The sequence below is a fragment of the Hipposideros armiger genome, unplaced genomic scaffold (assembly GCF_001890085.2).
Source record: "Hipposideros armiger isolate ML-2016 unplaced genomic scaffold, ASM189008v1 scaffold_383, whole genome shotgun sequence".
Classification (NCBI taxonomy): domain Eukaryota; kingdom Metazoa; phylum Chordata; class Mammalia; order Chiroptera; family Hipposideridae; genus Hipposideros; species Hipposideros armiger.
The window spans coordinates 1,315,220-1,341,387 of record NW_017731733.1 but is presented as its reverse complement, the minus strand read 5'-3'; the positions used below and the strand labels follow the sequence as shown (position 1 = coordinate 1,341,387).

General features: G+C 35.1%; 1 protein-coding gene across 1 annotated transcript in view; it reads right to left on the bottom strand.

The window, feature by feature from the left end:
• The window catches only part of TRDMT1 (tRNA aspartic acid methyltransferase 1), a 57,603-nt gene that overhangs the window by 5,495 nt on the left and 25,940 nt on the right, over positions 1–26,168 (bottom strand). Inside the window, exons 2-10 of the mRNA XM_019662932.1 lie at positions 18,401–18,510; positions 11,755–11,831; positions 9,705–9,776; positions 9,025–9,090; positions 8,204–8,273; positions 7,119–7,202; positions 5,151–5,494; positions 3,074–3,131; positions 1,729–1,858 (exon numbers count right to left, since the gene is read on the bottom strand). Of these exons, the coding sequence (XP_019518477.1) occupies positions 1,729–1,858; positions 3,074–3,131; positions 5,151–5,494; positions 7,119–7,202; positions 8,204–8,273; positions 9,025–9,090; positions 9,705–9,776; positions 11,755–11,831; positions 18,401–18,510 (1,011 nt within the window). The remainder of the gene's footprint in view (positions 1–1,728; positions 1,859–3,073; positions 3,132–5,150; positions 5,495–7,118; positions 7,203–8,203; positions 8,274–9,024; positions 9,091–9,704; positions 9,777–11,754; positions 11,832–18,400; positions 18,511–26,168) is intronic.

Genomic DNA, 26,168 nt, shown 5'->3' with positions numbered 1-26,168 from the left:
TTCATGATTTAAAAATAAAAGCTGACACTTAAATTTTACAGTACATGTGAGACAGTGTGTAAATATTTTACATATACTAACTTATCACAACAACTCTATGAACTTGATGCTGCAGTTATCCCCGTTTTACAGATGTGTAAACTAAGTAAAAAAGCAGTTAAGGGAGGACTAGGATTCAAACTCAGTCTCACTCTGGCATCCATGCTAAGTTTCGATATTACCAAAGTGATGACTACTGCTAGCAAAAACAAACACTAAAATAAAATCTAGGAATTAGTTATCAGAGAGTAAATCTCGCTTTTTTCTTTAGTACTATGCAGAGTACCTTTGCTTGCTTGATCTAAAAAAGAACCAGAAAAGCAGGCTGGGAATTAAGTTCTTGAGTTTAACGCTCAGTTCTTCATTTGTTTTACGATGTTCTCCCTCACTTTGTGACATAAACTAAGACAAGGAAAGTCTGTGTTTTTCTTAAATAACCTTCCCAGGATATCTGTGACTGAATGAGATCACCAAGAAAAAGGCAGAGAGTTCAAAAAAAAAAAAAAAAAAACCTGGTTGCTGTGACTACGCCTGAAGAATCAATTACCAAGAGGGTAGTCAAATTATATCGGCAGTTTTGTTCCCAACATACAAAAGGATGTATTCTGAACCTTCATCTGTAAATCCATTATTTAGAATTTAAAACATGATCTATGTAGCCCATTATGTGCTTCAAGAATAGGACAGTATTATTGTTACAACAACATTAGCAAAGTTTGGTTTTTCTGCAAACTCCAATCAGAGTTATCAGAAACACATTTCCTCCTTGTATAGCCCTGGAAGCATAAGGAGGTCTGTCCCATCCTGGTGCCGTGAGCCAGGCGCTGGGAACATGCCCACCAGCCCAAGACGCTCATGGTCTCCATACAGGGAGAGCGCAGGCGCCAAGGAGTGAGGTCAGGAAGGGCGGGGCTGCTCTACGAAGCAAAGGCAATACATCCATTTCTCAATAGCAAGGATCCCCGGATTCCTGCGCTGCAAAGAGTTAGGACTTCGTATTTCTTACCCTACAACTGTATCTTCACTTTTATTCTGGAGAGTCCCTGCTTTGGATCCCCTAACCTTTTGTCAGTTCTGGCATCTATGCGCCTGAGTCATCCTTTCTTTCCATTAGGAAAGCTCCTTCCTAGGCCATGTCTCCACCTTCTCTTTTCTCCACTTAAACCTTGTAAGGGAGGACAAAGGAACCTAATTGATAAGAAAGCATCTTTGAGGAAAATAAACCCCTCAGACAAAAAATAATAACTAAATTCCTCACTGCCTTTTCTTTGTAAAAAAACAGAAAGAAAAAAGACAAACCAAGGTATTCTTTCATGTGATCTAGCATTGGGTTATTAGAATAGGAACTCTGGAAGCAAGAAAATGAGCTGGAGACAGAGATGCTATTAACATTCATTCAGAGAGGTGAAAACTTGCCGATTTGGCCTCTGTCCCTGAAAACCGCTCGGGACCATGACTGGAGTAAAGGGAGGGAGAGAACTGAGTCTGAAGAAAATGGACAGAAGCAGATTATAAACGGAAGTAAAAAGAGAAGCAAAATGTCAAAAATTAAACAATCAAGAAAGGAAAAAGGTTTCTTACATCCATCTGCCCGAGTAAGGGTTTCTTCATAAAATACATACTTAAGCCTCTAATGAATTTTGGGACCTTTAATAAATGAAAGCGGAGGTCTGCATGTATCCCACATACCGAACTCTGGGGGAAATCCAAGGAGATTTGCTATTTCTTTAGGAGTGAAATATCGAAGTTTAAGCATTAACAATTTCGTTATCTTTTCTTCTTGTGACAAATTGGTAAGGGATTTGTAGATATTCTCAATCTGTAAGAAAACATCCAAGATAACTTATGAAGTAGATTCCAACTATACTTGTTAAGATAAGAGCATCTATTATAAGACAGTTTAAAAACGATGGGCATATACATATCCTGCCTTAACACACGGCAGCAAAAGCACGGGGCAGAATGTGCAATAGTTTATCATTGGCTCATCAACAGGAATGTAAACTTTGAAAATGAACAAAAGCTTAATGCTGAACAGTTCAGGATACTCGCAGTCATTTTTGACAGGATACTATCTGTCATTTTCGATCCCTCAAAAATTAAATCATAAGAATATAAACAATAAATGACAATATAACAAAAGAAATACAGTGAAACATGCAAAAAAAGAAACTTGATCAATCAATGAAGTCCTATTTACAATGCTAACAAGTAGATCATTAAAATGTTTCCTGTTGGCTGTCCAAGTGGCTCAGTTGGTTAAGAGCTCGCTCAAGAGTGTGGGCTCTGAGCAACAGCAGTTCGAGTCCCAGCCTGAGCTGAGCTGCCACTGAGCTGCCAACAGGTGGCAGAATGGCTCAGCTAAAAAATAAATAAATAAATAAAATAAAATGTTTACTGTTTATGATCAATTTCACCAAGTTATTTTCTTAAAATGATAAAAACATATTTAGTAAATATGATTTATCAAATACAGACATTCGTTTGCTTCTGATAGGATTTTTACCATAGGTAAATTTTATTAATAGAGTTTAAATCAGTAAAAACGATAATGTGATTTCACTTCGAACTTATTCAAAAGTATAAAACTTGTAATATATCAAGCTTATATTCAACCATAACACCATGAAGAGTTTATAACTGAAGTAACAATAAAAATAAAAGGGAGTTTTATACTATGTGCTCCAAAAGAAGGCTCTAATATGAACATATCTATGCATAACTTTAGAGAAATTAACTATTGTGCTCTTATGTATAATTTACTGTTTATGGAATAAAACAACGCAAAAGGTAAGAATAAAAAGAAAATAAAAGCACAGAACATTCCTTGTATATAAACTCATATATAACAAGAAAAAAATATTCTATAGTAAAGAATTACTATATATGATATAAATATGAATGAAATATATATATATATATTCATTCCCAATGGAACATTAAAATTATTTTAACATTTGCAAATTTTAAATATTAAACATAATTTTATTTAAAATTATTTTCAAATAGTTTTATTCTAAAGTATGCATAGTACCTGCACATCCTCTGCAGTCTGTAACACAGATCCTGTCCCTTCTATGTACCTTCCATAACTGAAAAATTAACACAAATATTATACAGCATCTTATGTATTTAATACTAAATTTCTTAAACATTTCCTGAATAAACTATTCAATCTGCACAGTTATATCCTTCTGAAATATTCTAGATAATATCACATAAATATGCTTTGTAACTGAAAAATTACAGGGTGGAAAACATAACATCATTGTATTTAAACTTTTCAGACACCAAACTTGGCATAGTTTTTTGAGTTGTGTAAATACTATTTTGAATGATGTATTATCAATTGTCATTTCTTTGTATTAACTGCCACTTTTTTAATGTTCATCATTAGTAAGTATACACTTGTGACAACTTCATATCCAAATACTATTCAATATTTGCATCCCTGCTATATTAAACCAAATATATGTAGGTAAAAATAAATTGCTACACTTTTTTATCATGCTAGAAACATTTCTTCTCGTGGACACAGAGCCCTACTTTCCAGTCCCCAATGGCAAACAAGGCCCCCTGGATGTGCAACTGCCTCTTACTGTAACACAGTATATGTTTACTCTTATCATAAAACAATGAGACCATTGTATAAAAACTGGTATTGGAAGTATAAAACACTCAGAAATGTAAGGTATTAGTAATATTTCTTCCCGGAGATCATTGCCACACTGGCTGTTCAACATATTAGCATTATTTCTTTTTTTCCTAATAGAGCAATTTAAAGTATAAATTAGGGAAAAATTTTCTTCTAATTGTTTTCTCATATATTTTATACACACACACACACACACACACACACACACACACACACACACACATGTAAATGTATGTTTATATTGTCTACCCTGAAATAGACTTTTACTTAAGGCTTCTTTTATACCATCTTTATAACCACAAAAGAATTTCAAGGTGGTGGTTTTTTATTACAAAATTGATAAGACTTGTTGTATTAGAATCCTAACAAGAACCTATTGGACTTGGAAATAGACAATAGCTGAGAGGAGTCATTTAAGGTAATGAAAGGCAATAAACCCACGTTCCTGGAAGTACAAGGGCAAAGTGTGATAAAGTCAGAATGAGTCTGGTGTGACTGTATCAGGGATATAGTGTCTTTTTCAAGATAGCTAGCTAGTAGGTAAAAAGGTTTGAAGTTTCAAATCACACAACCACTTATCAAATGAGGCTGAGTGACATTAACAAAGCTGAGTCAGGGGTTTTTACAAAATTTTCGGGAAAGGCCTAATTTTCCCCTTCTTTCTAGGTTTTAAAAAAATTGATGAAAAATATATTGAATAAATAACTCAAAGGTAACCAGTAAAAGAAATAAAGAACTTTTCTATTCTCATGATATAGGTATACATCTCATGTATCATGAGAATAGAAAAGCTCTTTATGTACTCATATGCAATAGTACCCAATTTATATTGTGCAATAACAAAGGGCACCTAATAATGGATATAGTATGTCACCACTTACTTAAAGGAGGGGGTAAAAATATGCATGTATATTTAAACACACCCTCACATGTAATGCCTCTGGGATATTAGACAGGAACTGAAATCTCTGGTTGCATGTAAAGAGGGAAGTCAGTGGCCAAGCATTTAAATGTGCTCCAACATGTGCCAGATGAATCAATTTAATATCTTAATATTAAAATTTAATTTCTTTTTATACATTGATCATGAGAGTGGATATAAATTTTTTAGGTCTTGTGTTCCATAAAAAGAAAGGTGCTAAAAAATTAGCAATTCACCGTGTACAGAAACCATGTTTCCACCATGGGTAATTCAGCTTCTGTGAAGGTCACCAAACAAATGGCATTGTGTTTTCTGAGCACTTTGGTGGGTTGTACACATAATGCTCTGCCAAAAGGAATTTTCACTCATGCATTCTATTGGAACACGAAAGCAGGCAACTAAGGGTGAAAAAAATCATTCTAGCAGAGACATTTTATAAAATGCTCCTTGTTTTGAGAAGAAATAAAAGAAACAATAGGTATAAAAACCTGGTTATTTTGGATATTTCATGAATAGAATGTCTTTAAAACCTACCCTTTCGTAAAACACATGGACCTTCTGCAAGTGGGCTTAACAATGTCTAACAAAAGAGCATATCGCAGCAATGACTTTGGTGGTAAAAAGTACTGATTCAGGTCAATGTCATCTTCAAGAAAATCTTTTAACATTCGCACAGAGAGATCATTGTCCTGCTGATGTTTCCGGTCAATGTCTTCTGCAGTTTCAAGCTTAAAAAGAATGGCTTCTTTTCCAGCACATTGTTTGCTGCTAGTAAAGCAAACATTTGGCCCAATTTTCTTCCCTTCAGTTTTATTTTCTGCATCTATTGCATGTTTTTGTGGATGTTCGGATTCAATTTTGGGGAATTCCATCAGTACCTGGCATTAAGTAAAAATACATAAACTGTCAAAAGCTTTTAAAAATAAAAGACAAATTAATAAGGTCCAGCCAACATTATGCAAAATATCCCTTTAGCTTTTATAAAGTTGTCATTAGAAACATAAAAACTGTGATTTACTTGTATTTATACAAATTATTAAAAGCTATTCATTATATATCTGTAGTGTCACCCAGCTACAGATAATTTATTTCATGGAGTTAAAGCTTTCTCTATTTATTAATAAAAACATTCAACAAAGTAATAGGAAGTATGTTGTATATACGTAGAGCCTCATATTTAGAGAAAAAATTTAGAAAGCAACATTAACATTTCTAGAAAGTGTGTTTTGGATCAAAGTTTGCCATACCCTTTCATTAAAAAAGAAAAACTGGAACATACCTATGATCTAAAGGAAAACTAGTAATTAAAAAAAGGAAGCACCTTTCACCTTGAAAGGTTATTTCTATTCCCGAGTCCCATAGGAAAAAACTTGTTCCTGCAAAACATGTAACCATAGACAAAGTCCTATTTTGTAAAAAAGAAAAATAGTTCCAGGAATTTTTAATGATGACATCTTTGTTAATATATCTTATACACTGTTTTTGGAATTGCCCGCTATGGAGATGTATTGGTATTGTATTGTAGGGGGTTCAAATGACACTACTGTGATAGCGGGACATAGCTTTGAGTTCTTACCCGTGATGGTTATGGAGAGCTTTGGAACCACCGAAACGCTCTGATTCAGACCAATTTCTGACAGAAGCACATACAACTGCTTGCATAATTAGAAATCGTATCTATAGCAGCAGAGCATTTTATTCTAGTTTGTACTAATCATTACTATATTTTAATTAAGGCTAAATAGCATTAACTTCAAAGAAAATTCAACCAATGTATTAAAATGCTCTTAAGCTATTTTTTCAGATAGCATAACTGAATTTTATCAAAAGTATTCCATGGATTGTACTGGAGGGGGAAATGATGGATGCAAAATAGTGAACAGTCAGAAGCTAAATTATAGGGAGAAAGGAGGATAACAGTGCTCAAGGTAAATTCTTTTAGTTTAAACTTACATTTTTTCTAATTATGAAACAAAAGTTTTTGTTTTCTGTTTTGTTTAAAGCAATAAGAGTGGCATCAGAAAAAGAAAAAGGCCTAGGGGATAGAGCTAGGGCATGGTCTAGACCAGGGTCGGCAAACTTTTGAGACAAAAGAGCTGCCAGGGGTCAGCAAACTGCAGCTCGTGAACTGTGGCTCTGAAGTAAAATTGAAAATGAAAATAAAACTATCATAGTTTCATTTATAACATTTTTAAAGGATATGATTCACATAATGGTGATTATGTAAAATATATTTATGGTTCTCGAATAATTTTTAAATTGTTGTGAGGGACAGGATTGGCTCTTCCAGGGGTCAGCAAACTTTTGAGACAGAACGTACCCAAAGAGCTGCATGTGGCTCGCGAGCCGCAGTTTGCCGACCCCTGGTCTATACCGTAGGCTCAATAAGATACATACAAACCTCCACAAAGTAGTTCTCAAAATAAATTAGCAGACTGAGATGTATTTACAATACATAAATAATAATAATGGTGACAATAACAAAAACAACAATAATAATACCTGACCAGGGGCTTGAAAAGGTAATGGCTCTGCTTGAAGCTTTGCAATAAGGAAATAGCGTAGCCTTGAATTTGGAATGCCAAGCTGTGAGGAAACAGTTAGTTACTATAGGAAATTAAAGAAATCTGTATCAACTGTGAGCGCCTAATAAAGAAATTCATACATGTATACCTTTAGCTTCTGCCAGAAAAAATATTTTGTAATTGATTTGCAGAAAAATATAGCAAATTCTTAACTTTTTAAAATGTTGATTTGTACCTTTATTTGAATAAAACAAAGATTGAGTCTGGTGAATCATATGTCTCTTTCATTTTATTTCCCAGGTAAGAAGTTATACAAACATTTTTACATTCATTATTGATAATATAGTAATCATAAAATAAATCAAATATAGCTATTCTTTATTATCTCATTTTATTTAAAAAGTAGGACTCATTCAATTTTAAAAGTTAAAAGGTAATAAATATGAAATGAACCTAGAGATCAGACATATTGTTAATTTCCACAGTTGTACATCTAATTTTTGAAATGGGTTTTCTTTTAATTTCAGGGCAAAGAACTATATAATAGGCAAAAGCTAATAAGAGACCAACAAACACAGAGGCAAAAGAAAAAATAGATAGTGATGCTTGCAATATCAAAGATCTACCAAAGAACTTATCATAACCAATTACTTCAATTTCTTACACATGAAACAGAAGCAATGTTTGCACTTTAATGGTGTATCCCAAAGAAAGTAATTAGAAAATTATCATATGTTCATTTTGTTTTTTACTTTGGATTATTTTGAAGCATTACTAAACTCCTCTGAAAAAACCAAATGTCACATATTTTCAAAGCATAGTTTCTGTGTGGAAAGAAAAATATATTCTCTATGAGCCTCAATCTATATACTAGATATTTTTCATAAAACACGTATAAATGAATCTATATGTCTGTACTGTATTCTTTAGAAAGATCCATGCCTGAATTAATTTTAAGATTTACCTATAATAATATTCAAAATAGATCCAGTCTTCTTACTGATTCATATTCCCTTTGGGAAAATTTATATGAGTTTATATTATAATAATTGAGGTACCTACAGAGGTTGGAGATAATAGAAATTCTTGGAACTGAAAGCCGCAGTTTACTATTGTTTGTATTAACAGGTCTCTGAAAAGACAAAAATAAAAGAAGAAAAAGGAAAAAGCTTTCACGCTACAGTTGGAAACAGGGTTCTTATACAAAATATACATAAAACCTCATCTTAAGGGAAAACTGTATCTCCACTCAAATTGTTTAGAAAGAGAATGACCCTAGGTCTTCAAGTCCAGTACTTGAGAAATTACATTTATCAAAAAAAGACAGAGATCATTTCTATTATAAATAATGAAACCGTCAGATAATTTATCCAAACTGGTGAGAATCGCTAATCTGATGAGAAGTATGCTATGGGAACTGGAACTATCCGTAGCAGGTCAGATGAGGAAACACCGTTACAGACAGCAGCTGAATCAAGAGCATCGATGCTGTCTCTCCAGCTGGGCTACCATCTGCAAGGGCCCGGACACAGGGCTTACTTCTTCCATCTCACTATAGGGCAGAAAATGCCTGTCCACAGAACCAATTCTCACTGAAAACATTCCAACTTCTAAAGAAATAGGCAGCAATATAAACAACTACAATTGAGAAATACCCTTCTGATTAAAATGAGTGCTCGTTCTGGAAACATTCAAATATATCAAAATGGACGAGAATGAGTTGAACCTAACTTTGTGATACTTCACATTATTAACTGGTCAAAATCATATTAATGAATAAAATATGTAACGTCAGAATGTGTGCTTAAGATCATTATTTCACAACAGTTCCTACTATAAAATATACTCAGTCTAAGATGAACACAAGAAAAATACATTTTTACCTTGTAGAAGATATTTCAAAACCTTTAACATTTTCTAAAAGAATATACTTCGGTAATTTTTGTAATCTAAAAAAAAAGCAAAACAAAAACAAATGGAATTTCAAACATCTCATTATGAAGTAGTAAAGAAAATCCTTACTTGTGGGGAATATGAAGTAAGTAATTTTCTGAACTCTCTTTTTTTATAAAAGAACTTTATAAGGGACAGAGACAACTCATATTTTATTCATTTTACCCCATAAACATGGCACACCTGATAAAGTTAACATTTGAAATGTTAATTTCCATTATCTCAAAACGTGGGTTCATGCAGAGCCTCTGCACTGCACAGCCCAATGGGCTGCCATTTACACAGGATGGCGGCTTCCAGGGTTAGCACAAGTTTCCAGGCCATAGCAAAAGCATTCACTCACTTCAGCTTCCTCTGCAGTAATATTTACTATGGGCAGAGGCAACAGAATTTAGCTATCAGGCTGTAATTCCCTGTCACTCATTGTAGTGGCAACTGTGGAATCAGCAAACATTTGCAGTTATTCTATTAGTCATGGCAGGAGAAGATAAATGACATGAACTGGTGACATGTATACACTGTTCATCTCCATAAAATAACCACCATCACATTCTGCCAGGTCCAAAGTTTTAAATTTAAGATAAGCTTGTACAGGAATCTAAGGTTTTACCTTGGGAGAATGTCTAGAATATATAAGAAGCTATTAGTCCTTGGATCAGTCACATCACCTTGGAGACCAATTCTAAAGGGATAGAGAAAGCACAAATAAGTTTAACAAGAATCTTACATAAAGATATCAAATAACTTTTAAAATGTCAAAACCAAGTGAATTATAATAAAACTTGTAATGCATTTATTCACCTAATTAAAAAAAAAAGCTTGCCTATGTAATAAACACACTCAAAATTTATTTTTACAAAACAATGTGTCAAATAACTTACATGAGGCAAAGAAGTTAATGAATAAAATCAATTACCCTCTTAAAAATCACTTGGATTAGGAAACACACACACACACACACACACACACACACACACACACACAAGCGCACGCGCGCGCGGCTGGTGACACCTTTTGCTCTGTCCCAGAGGAGACAACAAAAGTTCTGATGAATGAGCTGGTTAGGTAGGGGGGCAACATAGAGCTGATGGCATTGATGACTAATCACCATTGAGCAGATCAAAGCAGTAAGGCTAAGACAATCTCATCTGATGTAAACAGGAGAGACTTAAGCTGAAGGCTTGATTCTACAAGCAGGAGCAACAGGCAGTATTTGGACTAGCAATTAGAGCTAACAAATAAGATTCAACATGATGAATTATGAAGCAGCAAGGAAGACTTGGATTAGGCTGGAGGAGTAGAAACAGAGGACCTTGCTATTGACTAGCTTCACAGTCTTAAATAAGTTATTTGGTAACATTGTCAGTTTCCTCATACCTGACAGCAGGGCCAAAACCATCAGTGGACCTAAGGCTCAGATGGGATACAAGAATGGACTTGAAGAGATTCCTCCAAAGTCTTGGGTTCTTCTCATCCTGGCCCTTTCCTTTCAGTGTTCCAAATGATGATGGTACAACAGAATCAGTTACTGATGCTATCAGTATAAGATTATAATGCAGCCGAACACTTCCTATCACCTAGTGACATGGCCATCACATCACAGCGCAATCCCTCCCTCATGTGTCTGTGCTGATGCTGGTGCACACTACTCTACTGCACTGCCAGTCATGTACAAGTGTAGCACATACAATTATGTGCAGTACCTACTAGCTGACACTAATAATAATCAACTATATTGGTTAAATACTAGTTTATGTATTTACTATACTTTTTGTCATTAATGTAGAGTGGACTCTTTCTACTTATTAAAAAAAGAGTGGAGTGCTATAAGATAGCATGCCGTGTTACACTGGCAGCAGCCTCATACTTCTCCTGTTTACTGCATCTCAATAGATTGCATCATTTTCTGTTGCTTGATTCAATCTCGTGTTGTTTTATAAATTTAGTGTAGCCTGAGTGTACAGTGTGTATAAAACCTACAGCAGTGGACAGTCATGTCCCAGGCCTTCACATTCACTCCCCACTCACTCACTCACTCACTCACCCAGAGCAACGTCCAGTCCTGCAAGCTCCATTCATGGTAAGTGCCCTATCCCTATCCAGGTGTACCATCTTATATCTTTTAAACCATAGCTTTACCATACCTTTTCTATGTTTAGATACACAAATACTTACCATCATGTTACAATTACCTACAGTATTCAGCACAGTAACAGGCTGTACAGACTTATAGCCGAGGAGCAATAGGCTGTGCCATAGAGCCTGGGTGTGTGATGGGCTAGACCATCCAGGTTTGCGTATGCCCACTCTAGGATGTTTACACAAGGACAAAATCACCTAACCGTACATTTCTCAGAATGTATCCCCATCGTTAAGCAGCACGACTGCATCTTAGGTGGATACAGAAGAGGTCCAATATAGTCTGCATATCTGCTACTGATCAAATTACTTTGCTCATGTGGCAGTAATTACGATTTCCTTCATGATTAATACTGGATTATAAATATGAGTACATAAAAGGAATTATTTATGAAAAATTTCAAAACTATGAAATGCAGCTGATAGACTTCAAAGTGTCTGTGCTTGAAACTATGAAATGGTTTGATTTAATGAGTCCTTCAAAAATACTCTCTTTCAACAGAGAAATTCATTATACATACCTTGTGAATGGCTGACAGGGAGGGCTCATTAAAATCATATTGACAGATAGCCTGTCAAACTCTTCTAAGGTAATGCCCTAAAGAATGAACATTTGGGAATAAAAGAAAAGAACGTAAAAACATGCATAGAATGGGAAAGGAAGAAAAATGGTAACTAATTATAACTGAATATATCAGAAGCTGTAACACTTAATAGTTTTATTTACAACATCTAAAAGTTTACATAACACTTAATACTTTTCAAATCAACTTCAGTTAAGCTAATTTTTCAAAGCAATCTTGTGAAGGAAGTGAAGCCAAACCGAAGTTATGAAAAATGAAGTGACTTTCCCCGCGTCCCAGAGCTGGCCAACGCAGAGCTGGAACACTGGTGCCCCAGAGCATAAGCATTTCATGCCTCTATGATAAAAAACCTAAGGTCTAACACTGCATTGTTTTCTGGAATCAAACATGGAGAACTATATTTTATAATTAATGATTTTCAGCCTAGGGTCTAGGAAATTTTTAAACACCTCACTGAATCAATAATATTCATTATTTAGGAAATGTGATGTACTGACCAGTCACCGTTCCTTTCATGTATGTCTCAGTTAATATAGCACCAAATGGAAAAAGGTCCCGTTCTCAGATATCCACAATTATTATACTGTTTTACAGTTGTGTGTAGTCAAAGAAGTTCAAAAGACTGTAGATGAGATTAATCAAAATATTCCCTGCTGAGCTAAGGAGTTGAAAAATGTGCTATTTCCTTTCTGTTTTATATATCAGAAGATAAATAGAGAGAAACATGAGTCATGGGTTTGCCAGTTCTCATGAAGCACTCTTAGTGTGCATTCTTAGCCAGAAATTTAAAGTGACAAGCCCAGAATCACAATCTTCCTAATTATGACTATTTCTAAGAAGTTCAAGTACAACAATAAAACAGCAAAAGCTTTATTCTGAGTTGTGTAAAAAGTGAGTTAACTGGGGGAACATATCAGCTGTCTCTGTGGTATTAGAAGTTTGAATGTACATGTCTATCATTTCTGTATCACAGACTTTTAAGTAGTTTAAGATACATATGTGAAATGAACTTGGGCCGGCGCCTGACTCCCACATTCTTCAAGAATCAACTGTTCTCAGAAGTGAATAGTGCACGTGTTAATGTCATATTTGCTCAAGTGTCATAAGTCCAAAATTGCTGTATGTCTATACACTGGTTATAATTTTGTCAGGGAGATCCATGTAATAATGATAATTAAATGAGCTTTTATGCTGGAAAAAAAAAAGAGTCAACTGTTCTCTGACATTTTAGAGCTGATGGAAATATTCTTTTTCCATAACCTGGCCATACAAGTTAATAAAAACATCTGTGCTTTCAGAGAACATTAGATCAACTCTATGGTAACAGTATCACATGTTGATGGGCAATTTTGATGGGCAGTTTTATCTGTCTCCCTCCTTGCTTTTCTCAGAAAGTTTCCCGGCTGCTCTTATACTTAATTTTCATTTAAACTTTTAGAAGAAACTCATAGAGTAGAAAACAACAAATTTTGACAAGTCATCCTACCCAATAAGTTTCCATTTTTCAAATCTCTTTTATTTCTCAATTAAGTTTATTTCTCAATGTTTATAACTTTTGCATTGCTACTATAAATAGGAACTTTCTTCCAATATATATTCTAACATGTGTCCTTTTTTTAATTAAAATTTATTGGGGTGACAATGGTTAGTAAAATTACATAGGTTCCAAGTGTTTTGTTTGCATGTAGTAAGCTACTGGTTGTCATATTTTTGTAACCAGCCTCCTTATTAAATTCACTAATTGCTCCTCATACTACTTTTAGTTAACTATTAAATACACGAATAGTTCCTCATACTATTATTAGAATGTTTGGTGTTTCCCAGGCATATATAATTATTCTTTAGAATCCTCTGTAACATTTACTGGGTTGTTGGAAAAGTCATGACGCATTTTTGCAATGAAAAACATAGAAAAAATATGTCATGACTTTTCCAACAACCCAATATACACATATTTCTCTTGTATGAGTACATTAGCTAATATCCACAACAATACCAAATAATAGTGCCAATGGTGTACATCCTTGTCTTATTCATTATTTTAATGCGAATGCTTTTAAACTTTTACCATTTAGCATGTTACAAGATTTGGAGATATGTATATATGTGTGTGCATGAGCTTAAACACAAATAGAAACACATACACGTGCATGCACATATTAAGCCAGAAAGTGACATATATATATATATATATATATATATATATATATATATATATATATATATATATATATCTTGTGGTAGTTTTCATTTGCTCTAATTTTATTAAGAATGACTAAAAACCATCACAAAGACACCGCATTTTGTCAAATGTTTTCTAACATATAGTTGGGCTCTGTCCAATTACTACCATAATTGAATAATATTAATAGAATTCCTAAACACTAACCTACTTTTGCATTCCCAAAACAAAATCTATTTTGGTTCTGATGTTATTCTTTTAATGTGCTTCTGATCTATTTGGTCATATTTTACTCAGAATTACTGAGTTTATATTCATAAGACAACGGTTTTCCTATTTTGGGGCATATAGTAGGAACTCAAAAAAAACTTACTGAATGGGTATTTCCTACCATTTCTTGCCCTATGACCTCTGATGTTATTTTGTACACGAATGCTCATGACAATCAAACCTTTCTTGAGGATGGTACTAATCATCATTATAAAGTAAATTCCAATGACTCTTTTTGTTTTTTCCTAGAAGCCCATCTTACCTAATATTAATTCTGAAACCCATTATCCTTTGTTGACATTTGCCTGGTATTTGTCCATTTTTTAGGCACAATATGTTGTCCATTAAACAATGTTCATAAATTAATCCACCAATATTTCAGAGTATCTACTATAGGCCAGACATTGTACTAAGTCTGGGAAAACAACAATAAACAAACTAGGCAAAGTTTCTGTTCACATAAAGTACATATAGTAGTGACTAGTAATTTCCCATTTTCTATCTAGATAAATTACAGATTTTAGTGTTATTACTAGTTATCTTTATAACTGAGGAGTCCTGCTTCTGGTTCAAAACCTGTGTGTGATTTTTTTCAGACCTGACTACAGGCAGTTACAAGGCTTTGCCCGGGAGGATAAAAACGTCACGGAGGAAGATACCCTCACCACCCAGCCTTGGTGCACAGCCCGTGCATCTCAGCCTGTGAGAGCAGTTGCACCGGGTCTGAGGCCTCCTGGCAGGCCACGCTCTTCACATAATTGCATTCCCAGGTCTCTACCTGAGTGAGGCCTTGGGCAGAGGTCCTCTTCAGGCACCAACTGTATCTGCCAAGGCCTCCTTACAGGAGGAGGGGGAAACCTTGAAGATATTTCTCCCCACTCTGACTAGTATCCAGTACTTTCCTCTCCCAGCCTTCCCCCAACTCCAGGGGCTCCTCAATAGTAAGCTGACCCCCACGTCTGTGCTGAGCCACCCAACTCTCCACCAGTATGCTGTCTGATTTTAGAGACTGGCTTTTACCATCGCAGTAAGTGACTAAGGCTTCACTTTCTCATTTCTGCCTTGTTGCTTTAATCAGCTACTCGAACCCCTGGCAGCTCAGTTGTCTTTCCCAGCTCAGCTCAGCTCCTGAAAATAACATTAAATAATGTCCTCAAAATCTATAGTTTTATTTATCTTTCAAAGAATAGGCATATTTTTCGAGTCTCACTTTCCCTTCCTACTCTAATTACATTATCTCTACACTGCAAAGATTTACATTTTCACCCTATTTTCTAACCATGATTTCTTTCCTAACAAGGCAGTTTCGTTTCTGGGTTCTCTACTTTGATTCTTCTCTTGCTTAGTTACATTAAGTCTGTCATTTTTTTCAATAAGGGCTCATGGATACTATAATTCATGAGTTGCTGTAGGTTTTATTTTAGAAATTTTTTGCATCTATTTCTGTTCATTATTTTTATTCCTTTGTTTTGTCATTTTCTTCAGAGTCATGTGTTTATTATGGATCACCTTTGTCTTCAGTAGTTATCATTTATTCCACAAATTATCAGTATTCTTGATCGATATTCTTTTTCACTTTACTTTTTGCTTATTTTACTCAAGCTCCATCCTTCATGACCCTGTTGGCAATATTATCCATTTTATTTTTTGCTATTCTGATTTGACTTTTCTTTCTACAATGCTTTCATTTTTCTCCTGTTCTGCTTTTTCCAGACCACCTATTATTGTCTTGTCATTGCTTTTTGAGCTATTGTATCCATTTATTTGAGTTCTTGTTTTGAAGATACCATGTTTTATCTTAAATGCTTCAAGCTCCCAGAGATGTGTTTGTCTGAAACTTCTTCTGCTTTTTCACATAATTTTTCTGTTGTATATTCTGCTTTTTATGTTTCTTACCTCCTTTAAAAAATGTGATCTTAGCATAGCCTCTAACTGGTTCCTTTCTAAATATTATTCATTTTTTAATGGAGGCTACTTGAACCTAAGAGTTTGCTAAAAGACAAGGTAGAACAGTGGCAGCTCTATCCATCCAGGTACTTTGTGGTCACTGTTTCTAGGAAGTACCCGCAATGCCTCTGTCCCTAATCCAGGTTCTTGCATTCAGGGAGGGCAGAAAGTCTGCGGAAGTTACAATGACCCTTTCAGCCTAGTGGTTTGGATTTTTAAATGTCTCTTCTCCTGACTTTGAACAATTGCTCAGCATATTGTCTTCTCCCTTGCCATTCTTTCCTTCTTGATTCTGCAGAAGATATGTAGAGGTTTGCACGCAATTTTTACCATCCTTATTCAATCTTGTCCCATCTCCACCGCACCTGACCTAACTCTTCATAGTTTTTGTGTTGGCCTATGGCTAAATCCTATTTTAATTAATAATGGTTTTCCATCCCTTCTTTTCTTATTTCTATTAAGAAAGAGAATAAAGTTTTGCAGTAGAAATATCTTTTTCATGCTACAATCAATCAGGAGACCCAAACAAAATGGTTACAAGTCCAACTTCTGTGCTAAGTAGAAAGTTCTTAAAGGCAAAGAAAGAGTTTATCTTAGTCCCATCTGACTTCCCTCAAAAAGCTCAATACCTTGCGTAAATGTTCAAATGACCAGCATGTGTTGTTTTATAAAGCTTGAAATTCCTAAAGCCTCTTATTACTTCTAAGTTCTCCATTAAATTTCTATTCCTTTACAGAAGTAGGGAAAACATTTGCTATACATATTTCTAACAAACAACTTGAATCCAGAAAACTTAAACAACTCTTACAACTAAATAATAATAACACAAACATAAGAAAAAATGGGTAAAAAATTTCATCACAGAAGATGTAGAAATGACCAATAAGAATATGAAAATAGATACTCAACATTATTCATCATCAGCAAAATACTAATTAAAATTATATTGTGAGGGGTGTTAAGGATAACTATTGCATTGTTCTGTACACCTGAAACTAATAATAAAAAAATAATAAAATGAAATTATAATACCATACACACACAAAAATCACAATACCACTATATGCTCACTAAAGTAGCTAAAATTTAAAAGACTGACAAATAGAAAGTGTTGGTAAAATGTGAAACAACTGAAACACAAAAAAACATTGATTGTTGGAACGTAACGTGTCATAGAAGCTTTTGGGAATAGTGAAAAACTGGAAACAACCTGAATGTCTACATCATGCGAACAGATACACATATTGAAGTATATGATATTCCATTGTACGGATTATCACTCAGCAATAATAAAGAAGAGCAGACTACTAATATACACAGAACATAGGTGAATTCCAAAAACATTACAATAAACAAAAGAAGTTACACACACACACACAAATTACATTTATGATCTTATTTTTGATATACAAGAAACTGAAATTTTAATTTGTAATGACAAGAGCAGATTAGTGGTTGCCTGGGGTTGGGGTCAGAAACTGACTAAAATGGGGCACTAAGGAACATTTCAGGGTGATAGATGTTCTACAGGTAAGTCTTGATTGTGGGGGCGGGGGTGCTGGGGGTGGTTACACCGTTGTATGTATTGGTCAAAACTCAAACTGGGCGCAGTTTACTGTATGTAAATTACGGTTTCATGAGAAATTTGTGTGCAAAAATTTTCACAACAAGAAACTGGGAGAAAAAACACAATTTCATATTATTTTTAAAAATAACAGTGTACATCAGTGTTAAATACTTCTGACACGCTTACTAAATACTTCACAGGCTTGCTAAAATAAGAAGCATTCAATAAGTAATAGCCAATGACTATATCACTTGTTTTCACTCCTGCTGTATACTATATGAGTATTGCTTCAAAGAGAAGAATTAAGCAAAGTTTATTATCACTACAGAACCAAGCATTTAGAAGTCAAGCATATTCTTACAGTTCAATCCTTTCTCTCAGAGACAAAAATACTGATCTCTCTTTCTCTAAAGCTAGAAATTTAAAGGGGGGGAGGGGCAAAAATAGCCTATTCTCTTCTGATAGGATATAAAACATTAATTCCTTTTCTCCTCAACTTTTTCATTTATATATGACTTATCCTCCAATTCACACACTTGAAACCAGTATCTTGCAGTGTTTTCCAATCACATTTTCCTTGCTGTATATTTATTAAAACAATAAAAATAGGTACTCACTTCAATTGTCTTGGCCAGTAGCTGTGTGTGAGGAAAATTACACTTGTATACTTCATTAGCGACATTATTTACATCAACGGCAGCCACGACTTGTGCCGGTATACAGCTTTCTGTAATGATAAATGCGGTATTTTAAAATGTAAAGTCCTTAACATTGATTCGCTCATTATAGAAGGGAGTCAAAATTAACGAATTTCCTAGTATCCTCACTTCTCAATTATCTAGTCAGAGCTCAGATTATCAACTGAGGACCCGGCCAGTAGGAGCTAGGTAGGAAGTGGAATGTTTATGTACTTCTGGTTCATCTAACAGCATTCCAATGCTAAAAATAAGATTTAAATGCTTTAGTCATTATCTCTTACTCTTGCTTTCCTCCCTCCATTAAGATATACACTTAATGAGTCAAACAGAAAGTTTTCCTAAGTTAAAACTAACCAAAAATAGGAAAGAGAAGTATATCTTTAAAAGCCGTATCACATGCAGCTTTATATTGGGTTGTCGGAAAAGTCATGACGTATTTTTTCTGGTTCTGGTTTTCGTTACAAAAATGCATCATGACTTTTCCGACAACCCAATATAAATAACTACCATTTGTTCCTCACCTTCTAACGTTAATACAAAGCTGCTTTCCAGTTCCACCAAAAAAAGCTTTTAGGTAAGTTTTGCTAAGTTTTAGATAAGCTTGGTTTGTTTTTTTTTAATAACAGCTTTACTGAGATATAACTCACATACCACAAAATTCACCCATTTAAGGTTTATACAAGTTTTTTAATGAGATGAACAACTAGTTGAAGTAAAAAGTAAAATGTAAAAAGTTCACAAACTAAAAATTAAAAATCTTGACAGACCAGGAGAGAAAGTGAGAAGAGTAAGGGAAATAATTACAAAGGCATACACCTTCACTGCCCTTCTGTCTTGCAACTAAAGAAAAGCATTTTCAAAATGCTTTCAGATTCAGAAAATGACACCATAGTCATTAAGTAGCAGGCAAAATTTTAACTAGGAAGCATAGCTGCTGTTATTTTTTGCAATTACCACCCTCTTTGTACTTCTTTCCCAAAACACACATAAAACCAATGATGAGTAGACCCTGCCCCAAATCAGGAGAAAATGTGAACAGTTTTAAAAATAAAAGTATTTGAGACTTCCTGTGGAAAACATCAGGGAAAATATTAGAAAAGTACATAGTAGCTCCAAATAGCTATTTTTTAATAACCCTTTGCTGTTAATAGTTAGCTTAGGTAGTCCTGATATTAAAAAAAAAAGAAGGAAAAAAAAAAAGGATGTGAGGAGCTAGCACTCGTGCAACAGACACCTGAAAGTAAAGCCCAGGTCACAGAAGATGGGGTGAGGTGGGAGGCTCACACACATTCAGAAAACAATCAAAACCATTCGCTGGGGTCAAGAGAAGATGCCAAAGGGAAAACAGGGCATGAATGCCTCCAAATATATACTAAGTGTCTACTAGGCTCAAGACACTTGGCCAGAGTCCCCTCTCTCCTAGGTACCCTGCTGCCTGTGTACAGGTCCTCAGAAACTTCAAGGTCCAGGTAGTAGCTGCCTCCAATTGAGTTTAAATTCAATAGTTACTTGCCTTAGTACAAATAAATTTAAGGTATCTTTGTCAAAGGCATCAGAGAGATCTTGAAACATAAATTGAGATGGCTTTTAAACAAACAAACAAAATTAGTATATAAAGATCACTTTGCAAAATCACAAACTTGTTACAATGCAGATTAACCAAGCTACTACTAATCATTGTAAGCACTCAGAATTGAATACATGTAACTGAACTATTTTATCCTGTAGCTTAATAAGATGTGTTGTACACTGCATGATGTAGCCCACTTGCACCTCCAGTGTACTGTATATGTGGCAAAGTGGGACTGCCTGGAGTTGGCTAATATGACTTTTCTCTATTTTCAGGCTGGTTGAATACCCAGTAATGTGCTGGATCTGAACTATAATCAATAATTAATTTTATGTTCTTGTAATATGTGCCTGGAAGACATCAAAACTGAAAAAAAGCAACTGCCAAATGATTGTTTCATGTGGTGATCCAAGAACTGATGAACTAAACATTCTTTCTCAGGAAACAATGGATTTTTGAAGTCAGTAAACCAGTACATTGTTTGCATTGATAGATGCACATATTTTAGACTGTTACAAAATTGGGATCTACTGCATAACCTAAAAAGTTATTTCCATAATGAGAAATGAATGTACTAACATATTACGGACACTAATTTAACTTGGCTTTTCAAAACAGAATTGTTTGGGGGTAATGGTGTGTTTCTAAGGAAAATACAAAAATTTAAAAAAGTAAACCTGTCAATTCTGTCAAAATCTTAAACTGAGCTCCAAAGACAAGTTATCTTGATATCTCCCACCGTACAATTTAAATCTATAGCCTCCAAAAATCTTTAGTAAGCTGCATACACATAATTTGAAAACTAAAAATATCAAAGTGAATACAATTCAATAGAATTTTGCCTAAAAGAGCTCCATCACTTCATTGATCCAGGAGTATGAATTCGCAAAAGGGAAAGAGAACTGGGGAAAGGAGACCCATCAGGATATTTTTGTGGAGGTGGAAGGAGGGGATGTGTGCTCAGTATTTTGATCTATTGTTTTACCTGGATTTTATTCATATTTGTTATTATTCCAGATTTCATATTTATCAAAAGGGGCATGGGTATAAAGGTGAGACACTCTAGTTAGAGAAATGCATTACAAATGATTTTAAAAGGCTGTCAGATTACATCTGCAAGGACAGGATAAGGGGTATCATGCTCCCATTTATACGAAGACTGAACTAAAAAGGGCAGATGTAGTTTTATCAAGAGAGACTTCTAGGTGAGATGTTAGAAATGTCACTGACAATACAGGCATAACTCCTGCCCTCAAATGTTTCTTATTAAAGTAGGCAAAAATAACACACACACACACACACACACGCGCGCACACACACACACACACCATTTGAAGAGCAATAATGCTCCTTCTTTTTCTGATCACTCTTTCTGGAAAAGTTATAGGGAAGAACCTCTGGTTGGTAATAGTGCAAAGGTACAAGCTCATATTCTACCTGTCTTTCCTAATCAAACAAATCAGAAAGTTCAATTGTTCATGCATAGTTATTAAGGTAGGGAAAAATAAATATTTTTTAAAAGGTAAATATAGAAGTAAACAGCCCTTGAAACAGGGAAAGTAGCTTATTTCTTTTTTTCTTTTCCTTCTTTACCATTTATTTTCTGATCTGCATCTCATACAGGTGAGTGATTATTTGAATTACCTCACTGAACTCACACCTGAGACATCTAATTGGGTATGTTAACACTGACATCTAGTTGTGAAATGAAAGTTCAGTGGAATACTTCCAATGTCTATTTCCTATTTAAGTGCTAGCTTAATTAGGAATAAAAGTACTAAGCAAAAACAGACCAGCAAGGATTCTAAACTTAAAATCACTGCCAAATATTTTATCACTACTAACAAGTACATTTCTTGTTTCATTTTAAAGATTCTTGCATTTCAAAAATCACAAATAAATTGTGAATGAAATAAAAAATAAGTTTGAAAAAAAATTTTTTAATCCTTAGACATTTAGCTAACAGTCATCGGAAACCAATTTACTTTTGGGTTAAGACATACTTTAGATCATCGTTACTAAGATCAGACTAAATACAAGAGCCTATCAATCAGAAAGTGGATGAAAATGTTTGAGATCTGTGTACAGACCACAGGTAGAGAAGCAGGATGACAAACTAATGTTTTTTTTAAAAAGGCACTGAGAGAGTTTATGTGAAAAGGAACATAAAGCTCCTATGCCAGATAATATAAGAGGAGGCAATGAGGGCCGGCCGAGTGGCTCAGTTGGTTAAGAGCTCACTCAAGAGTTTGAGCTCTGAGCAACAGCGGTTCAAGTCCAGCCCGAGCTGAGCAGCCGCTGAGCTGCCAACAGGTAGCAGGATGGCTCAGCTAAAAAAAAAAAAAAAAAAAAAAAAGAGGAGGCAATGAATTTTAAGGAGGACCTTGAGAAAAGAAATTAAGGCGCAAGAAATCTTTCCAGTAAGTCTCAAAGAGGCCATTTAAAATGGCGTTGGCATGATGAGCGAGCTAACACAGCCACTGCTCTGTCTCCTTTTCCCTGCCCCTCCCTCTCACCTTATCTTTTAGGCAGAAGAAAAGCAAGAGAGGAAACAATTTTGGCAGAGGCCACACACCTTGCACAGCCTTGCACTGCCCTTACTCCTGCAGATATGGGCAACATCAATTTCCAAGGACATAAACTGATCCTAAAAGAAAGTTTAATTGTAAATATAGGTAGTTGAAATTAGAGTTAACTTGAAACTCTAGAACAGCATAGCGCATGAGGACTCTGTGATGATGAAAATGTTCTCTGTCTGTGAAGTCCAATACAGTAGCCACTAGCCACATGTGGTTATTGAGAGCTTAAAATGTGTAACTGAGGAACTGAATTTTTAATTGAATTGAATTTTGTTAATTTTAATTTAAATAGGTGTATATGGCTAATGGCTGCCACACTGGGCAAGGCAGCTCAGCTCTATAATCGTTGGGATCGCCATCAGAAGTCCTGGATGGGAGCACATCATGTACAATGGGTATCATGACGGCCCATGGAGACAGCGAACTCCATGTCCAAATTCTGGATCTGACACTTATTAATTATGTAGCCTTGGAAAACTTACTTATCTTCTCTCTCTAAGCCTCAATTCCCTCACCAATGAAATTGACATAATAGCAGTTCCCCCAAAGAGCTACTATAAAAATAAGTGAAATAAAATATACAAAACACCTAGTATATAGTAGACTCTCAATAATTACTAAAGTTCCTATTCATTGCCTGACATCTATCTGAAATATTATAGATTAAATAGACAATAATTACTATTTTAATTGTTGTTATTATTATTAAAGCTAGGAAATTATACCTGTGAAAAAACTTTAAGAGCTATAACTGTTCATGTGGACAACAATTTCAGAACAAATATTTTTCAAAGATTTTTAGAGTGACATAAGAAGAAAGGATAACAATAACTAGATGGTTCCAATCTCTACTATAAAACACCAAGAGAAAATGGACTAAAATTTAATCCTAAAAGATTAGCACTAATTAAAGGAAAAACTTCCCTGACGTTGCTCTCAAACCCTGGCATGAAAGAGGGAAACAGGAATTAGGGGTGGGGCATTATTTTTTAAAACAGGGCAGAATCTCTTATTTCCATGATATTTATTACTTGTTTTGTCCAATATGGGGGAAAACAGTCCAGCTAAACAAACTTGTAAAGATACTTTATGTCCCTAATACTCTGAGTATTTAGAAAAGCAGAGTAGGTCTTGAGGACACCTTTCACTACCTACCATTATTTGACATCAGTCTTGGTCTTCTCACCCTAATTCACTGGCTAGAAACTAAAGAGCTGACATGAGATGCTCTTCTATGGTTGTCTATTGATTTGCATTTTGCAGCTACTACATTTTCAAAATTAAGGGATAAAATATGTCTATAATTACATTGTGACAATCAATATAACATTTCTGTTTCCATATTCAGTGATGATGCAAAGAAAAAGTGATGTGTAGGTACTCAACTGCAAGAATGCTCTATAAATTCTTATTTTTTGTCCCTTCACAGATAAAGCTAGGTCTTAGGTGAAATACTGCCACATCTTTCTTGAGATCCATCTTCAATTCCCTTGTCCTTCTTCCCATTTCCAACAACCTAAGCAATACTCACCTATTAGCCAAACTCAACACTAAACCAATGAGTATTTAAAAAAAGCAAAAAAATAAAACAAAACAAAAAAACGAATCAACAGTGGATAGCAAACATCATCATATTCATATTACAGAATTCAAAAAGCTTCTCCATTTCTCATTACTGCCCAGTCTCTGAAGCACATTTTACTTCATTCCATATTTCTATTACACTATCTCTGCAGAAATTATTCGCCTCTCCCAACATTTATTTCCTCCTCCTCTGTCACGTCCAGCGTGGCAAGGGCAAATGGGACACGAGAGGGGCGGCACAGATTGAATAAGTACAAGAGACAAAAGTAAGATTTAAGAGCGAGACCAAGGGACTCAGCCTTCAGAGATAGACTGAGCCACCGAATCGGGTCAACGCATGGTTTTTATTGATTCTTTTCAAGGAAGTAAACTGCTGTGCTGTCAGTCATTAACCGTGTATACTGGTGCACCTTAAGGCCTTTTCCAATGACCTTTTCCCAGTGTACTCCAGCAAATGCTATGCCTTCGTACTCCACCACATTGCCCCAAGACATAATTACATGTCCTCCCAGGGGAGACAGCTGATATCATTCCATCAGGTCCCAGTCAGGCTGAGACGCCCCCCGAGAGAGCTTTACAGATATCATTCCATCCGGCCTCAGTTTTCCGAGGCACTCTCTCGACTAATGGGTCAGAGGCTAATGCAGGGGGGGTGGTCTAAGAATCGGCTGTAAGGCGACACTCCTCTTCAATAACCAAAAATCAGACTTGTTTGAGTTGATATTCCCTGTGGCAATGCACCCCGGTGGAAGCGCTACGTCCCATCCCCTCTGAGCTAGAGGTGGCCAAGGGCGAAGCTCTGACCATTGAGACACAAGTAGAAGTAGATCCCACTGTCAGGAAGCCTCTTAGAAAGGAAGGGGGTGACAGTTGCTTGTGCTTTCTGGCCTTCCTACTATTGGTTTGGAAACTAAACGTAATGGCTGGAGCTTTAGCCACCATGGTGACCACTCTAAACACTCTATAGCACTGGCTCAGCAAAGAACTGAAGGAGCTGAGATCCTGAGTGATTTCATGGAGTCACCACAGCAGTCCTCAATTACCACACTTAGGCTTATTTTATGGGAGAAAGAAACAAACTTCTACCTTCTTTCAGTCACTATTATTTTGGTGTTTTTATTATTGGTAGTCGAACTTAATCCTAACACATACCTCAATTGTTTAGATGGTGTGTGTGTGTGTAATGAGGACAGAATTCCAAGTTCCTTTCCTATTTAGAGCAGATCCATTTAATTCAACAAACATTGAGCATCACGTGCAAAGTATTTTGCTAGACCATACAGGGGTAAATATACAAAGCTTATATTAATAGAAGTCAGGGGGGTTTTTAAAGTAAAACAACATTGTTTTCCCCAAAAGTATTCCAAAGGGAATCCTTCCCTTAATATAAAAGTCATTTCCCCTCAAATTTTCCTTGTGAATTGAATTTCAACTAAGTAAATACTATTTTCCTTTGTTGTTTTTTTTTTTAAGTTGCATCTGTGTTCTCCCGAGGAGATAAATTTTGGACCCTTGATTTAAGAAAATATAAAGAATTTAGAAAACCTACCAAATTATATATTAAACAACTCAAAGATCTAATATGAACAATATTAGTAGTAATACCAATATTAATAACAATACCATGTGATACTCAAAAGCAAAACTGCTGGAATTTTGACACAATGATAACCAATCAACCTCATATATTTTCTATCCTCAGTAATCTCTTGCTAAATATTTTTGCATGGCAGGATTTCTTCAGATGATTTTTAGCAAAATATTGGTTATTAGAAAGACAACAGCTATCACTAAGGAAGCTGCGCTTTCCCTTTGGAATGATGCTTCTTTGATTGTTACCTAATAATCAAAGGATAAGCAGCAGCAGCAAACTCTTGTGATCTTGGGATGAAACACAGGTCAAACCATACATGTTGATAATAATTACTAAAGAAGGAATGTCAACCTTAATTTA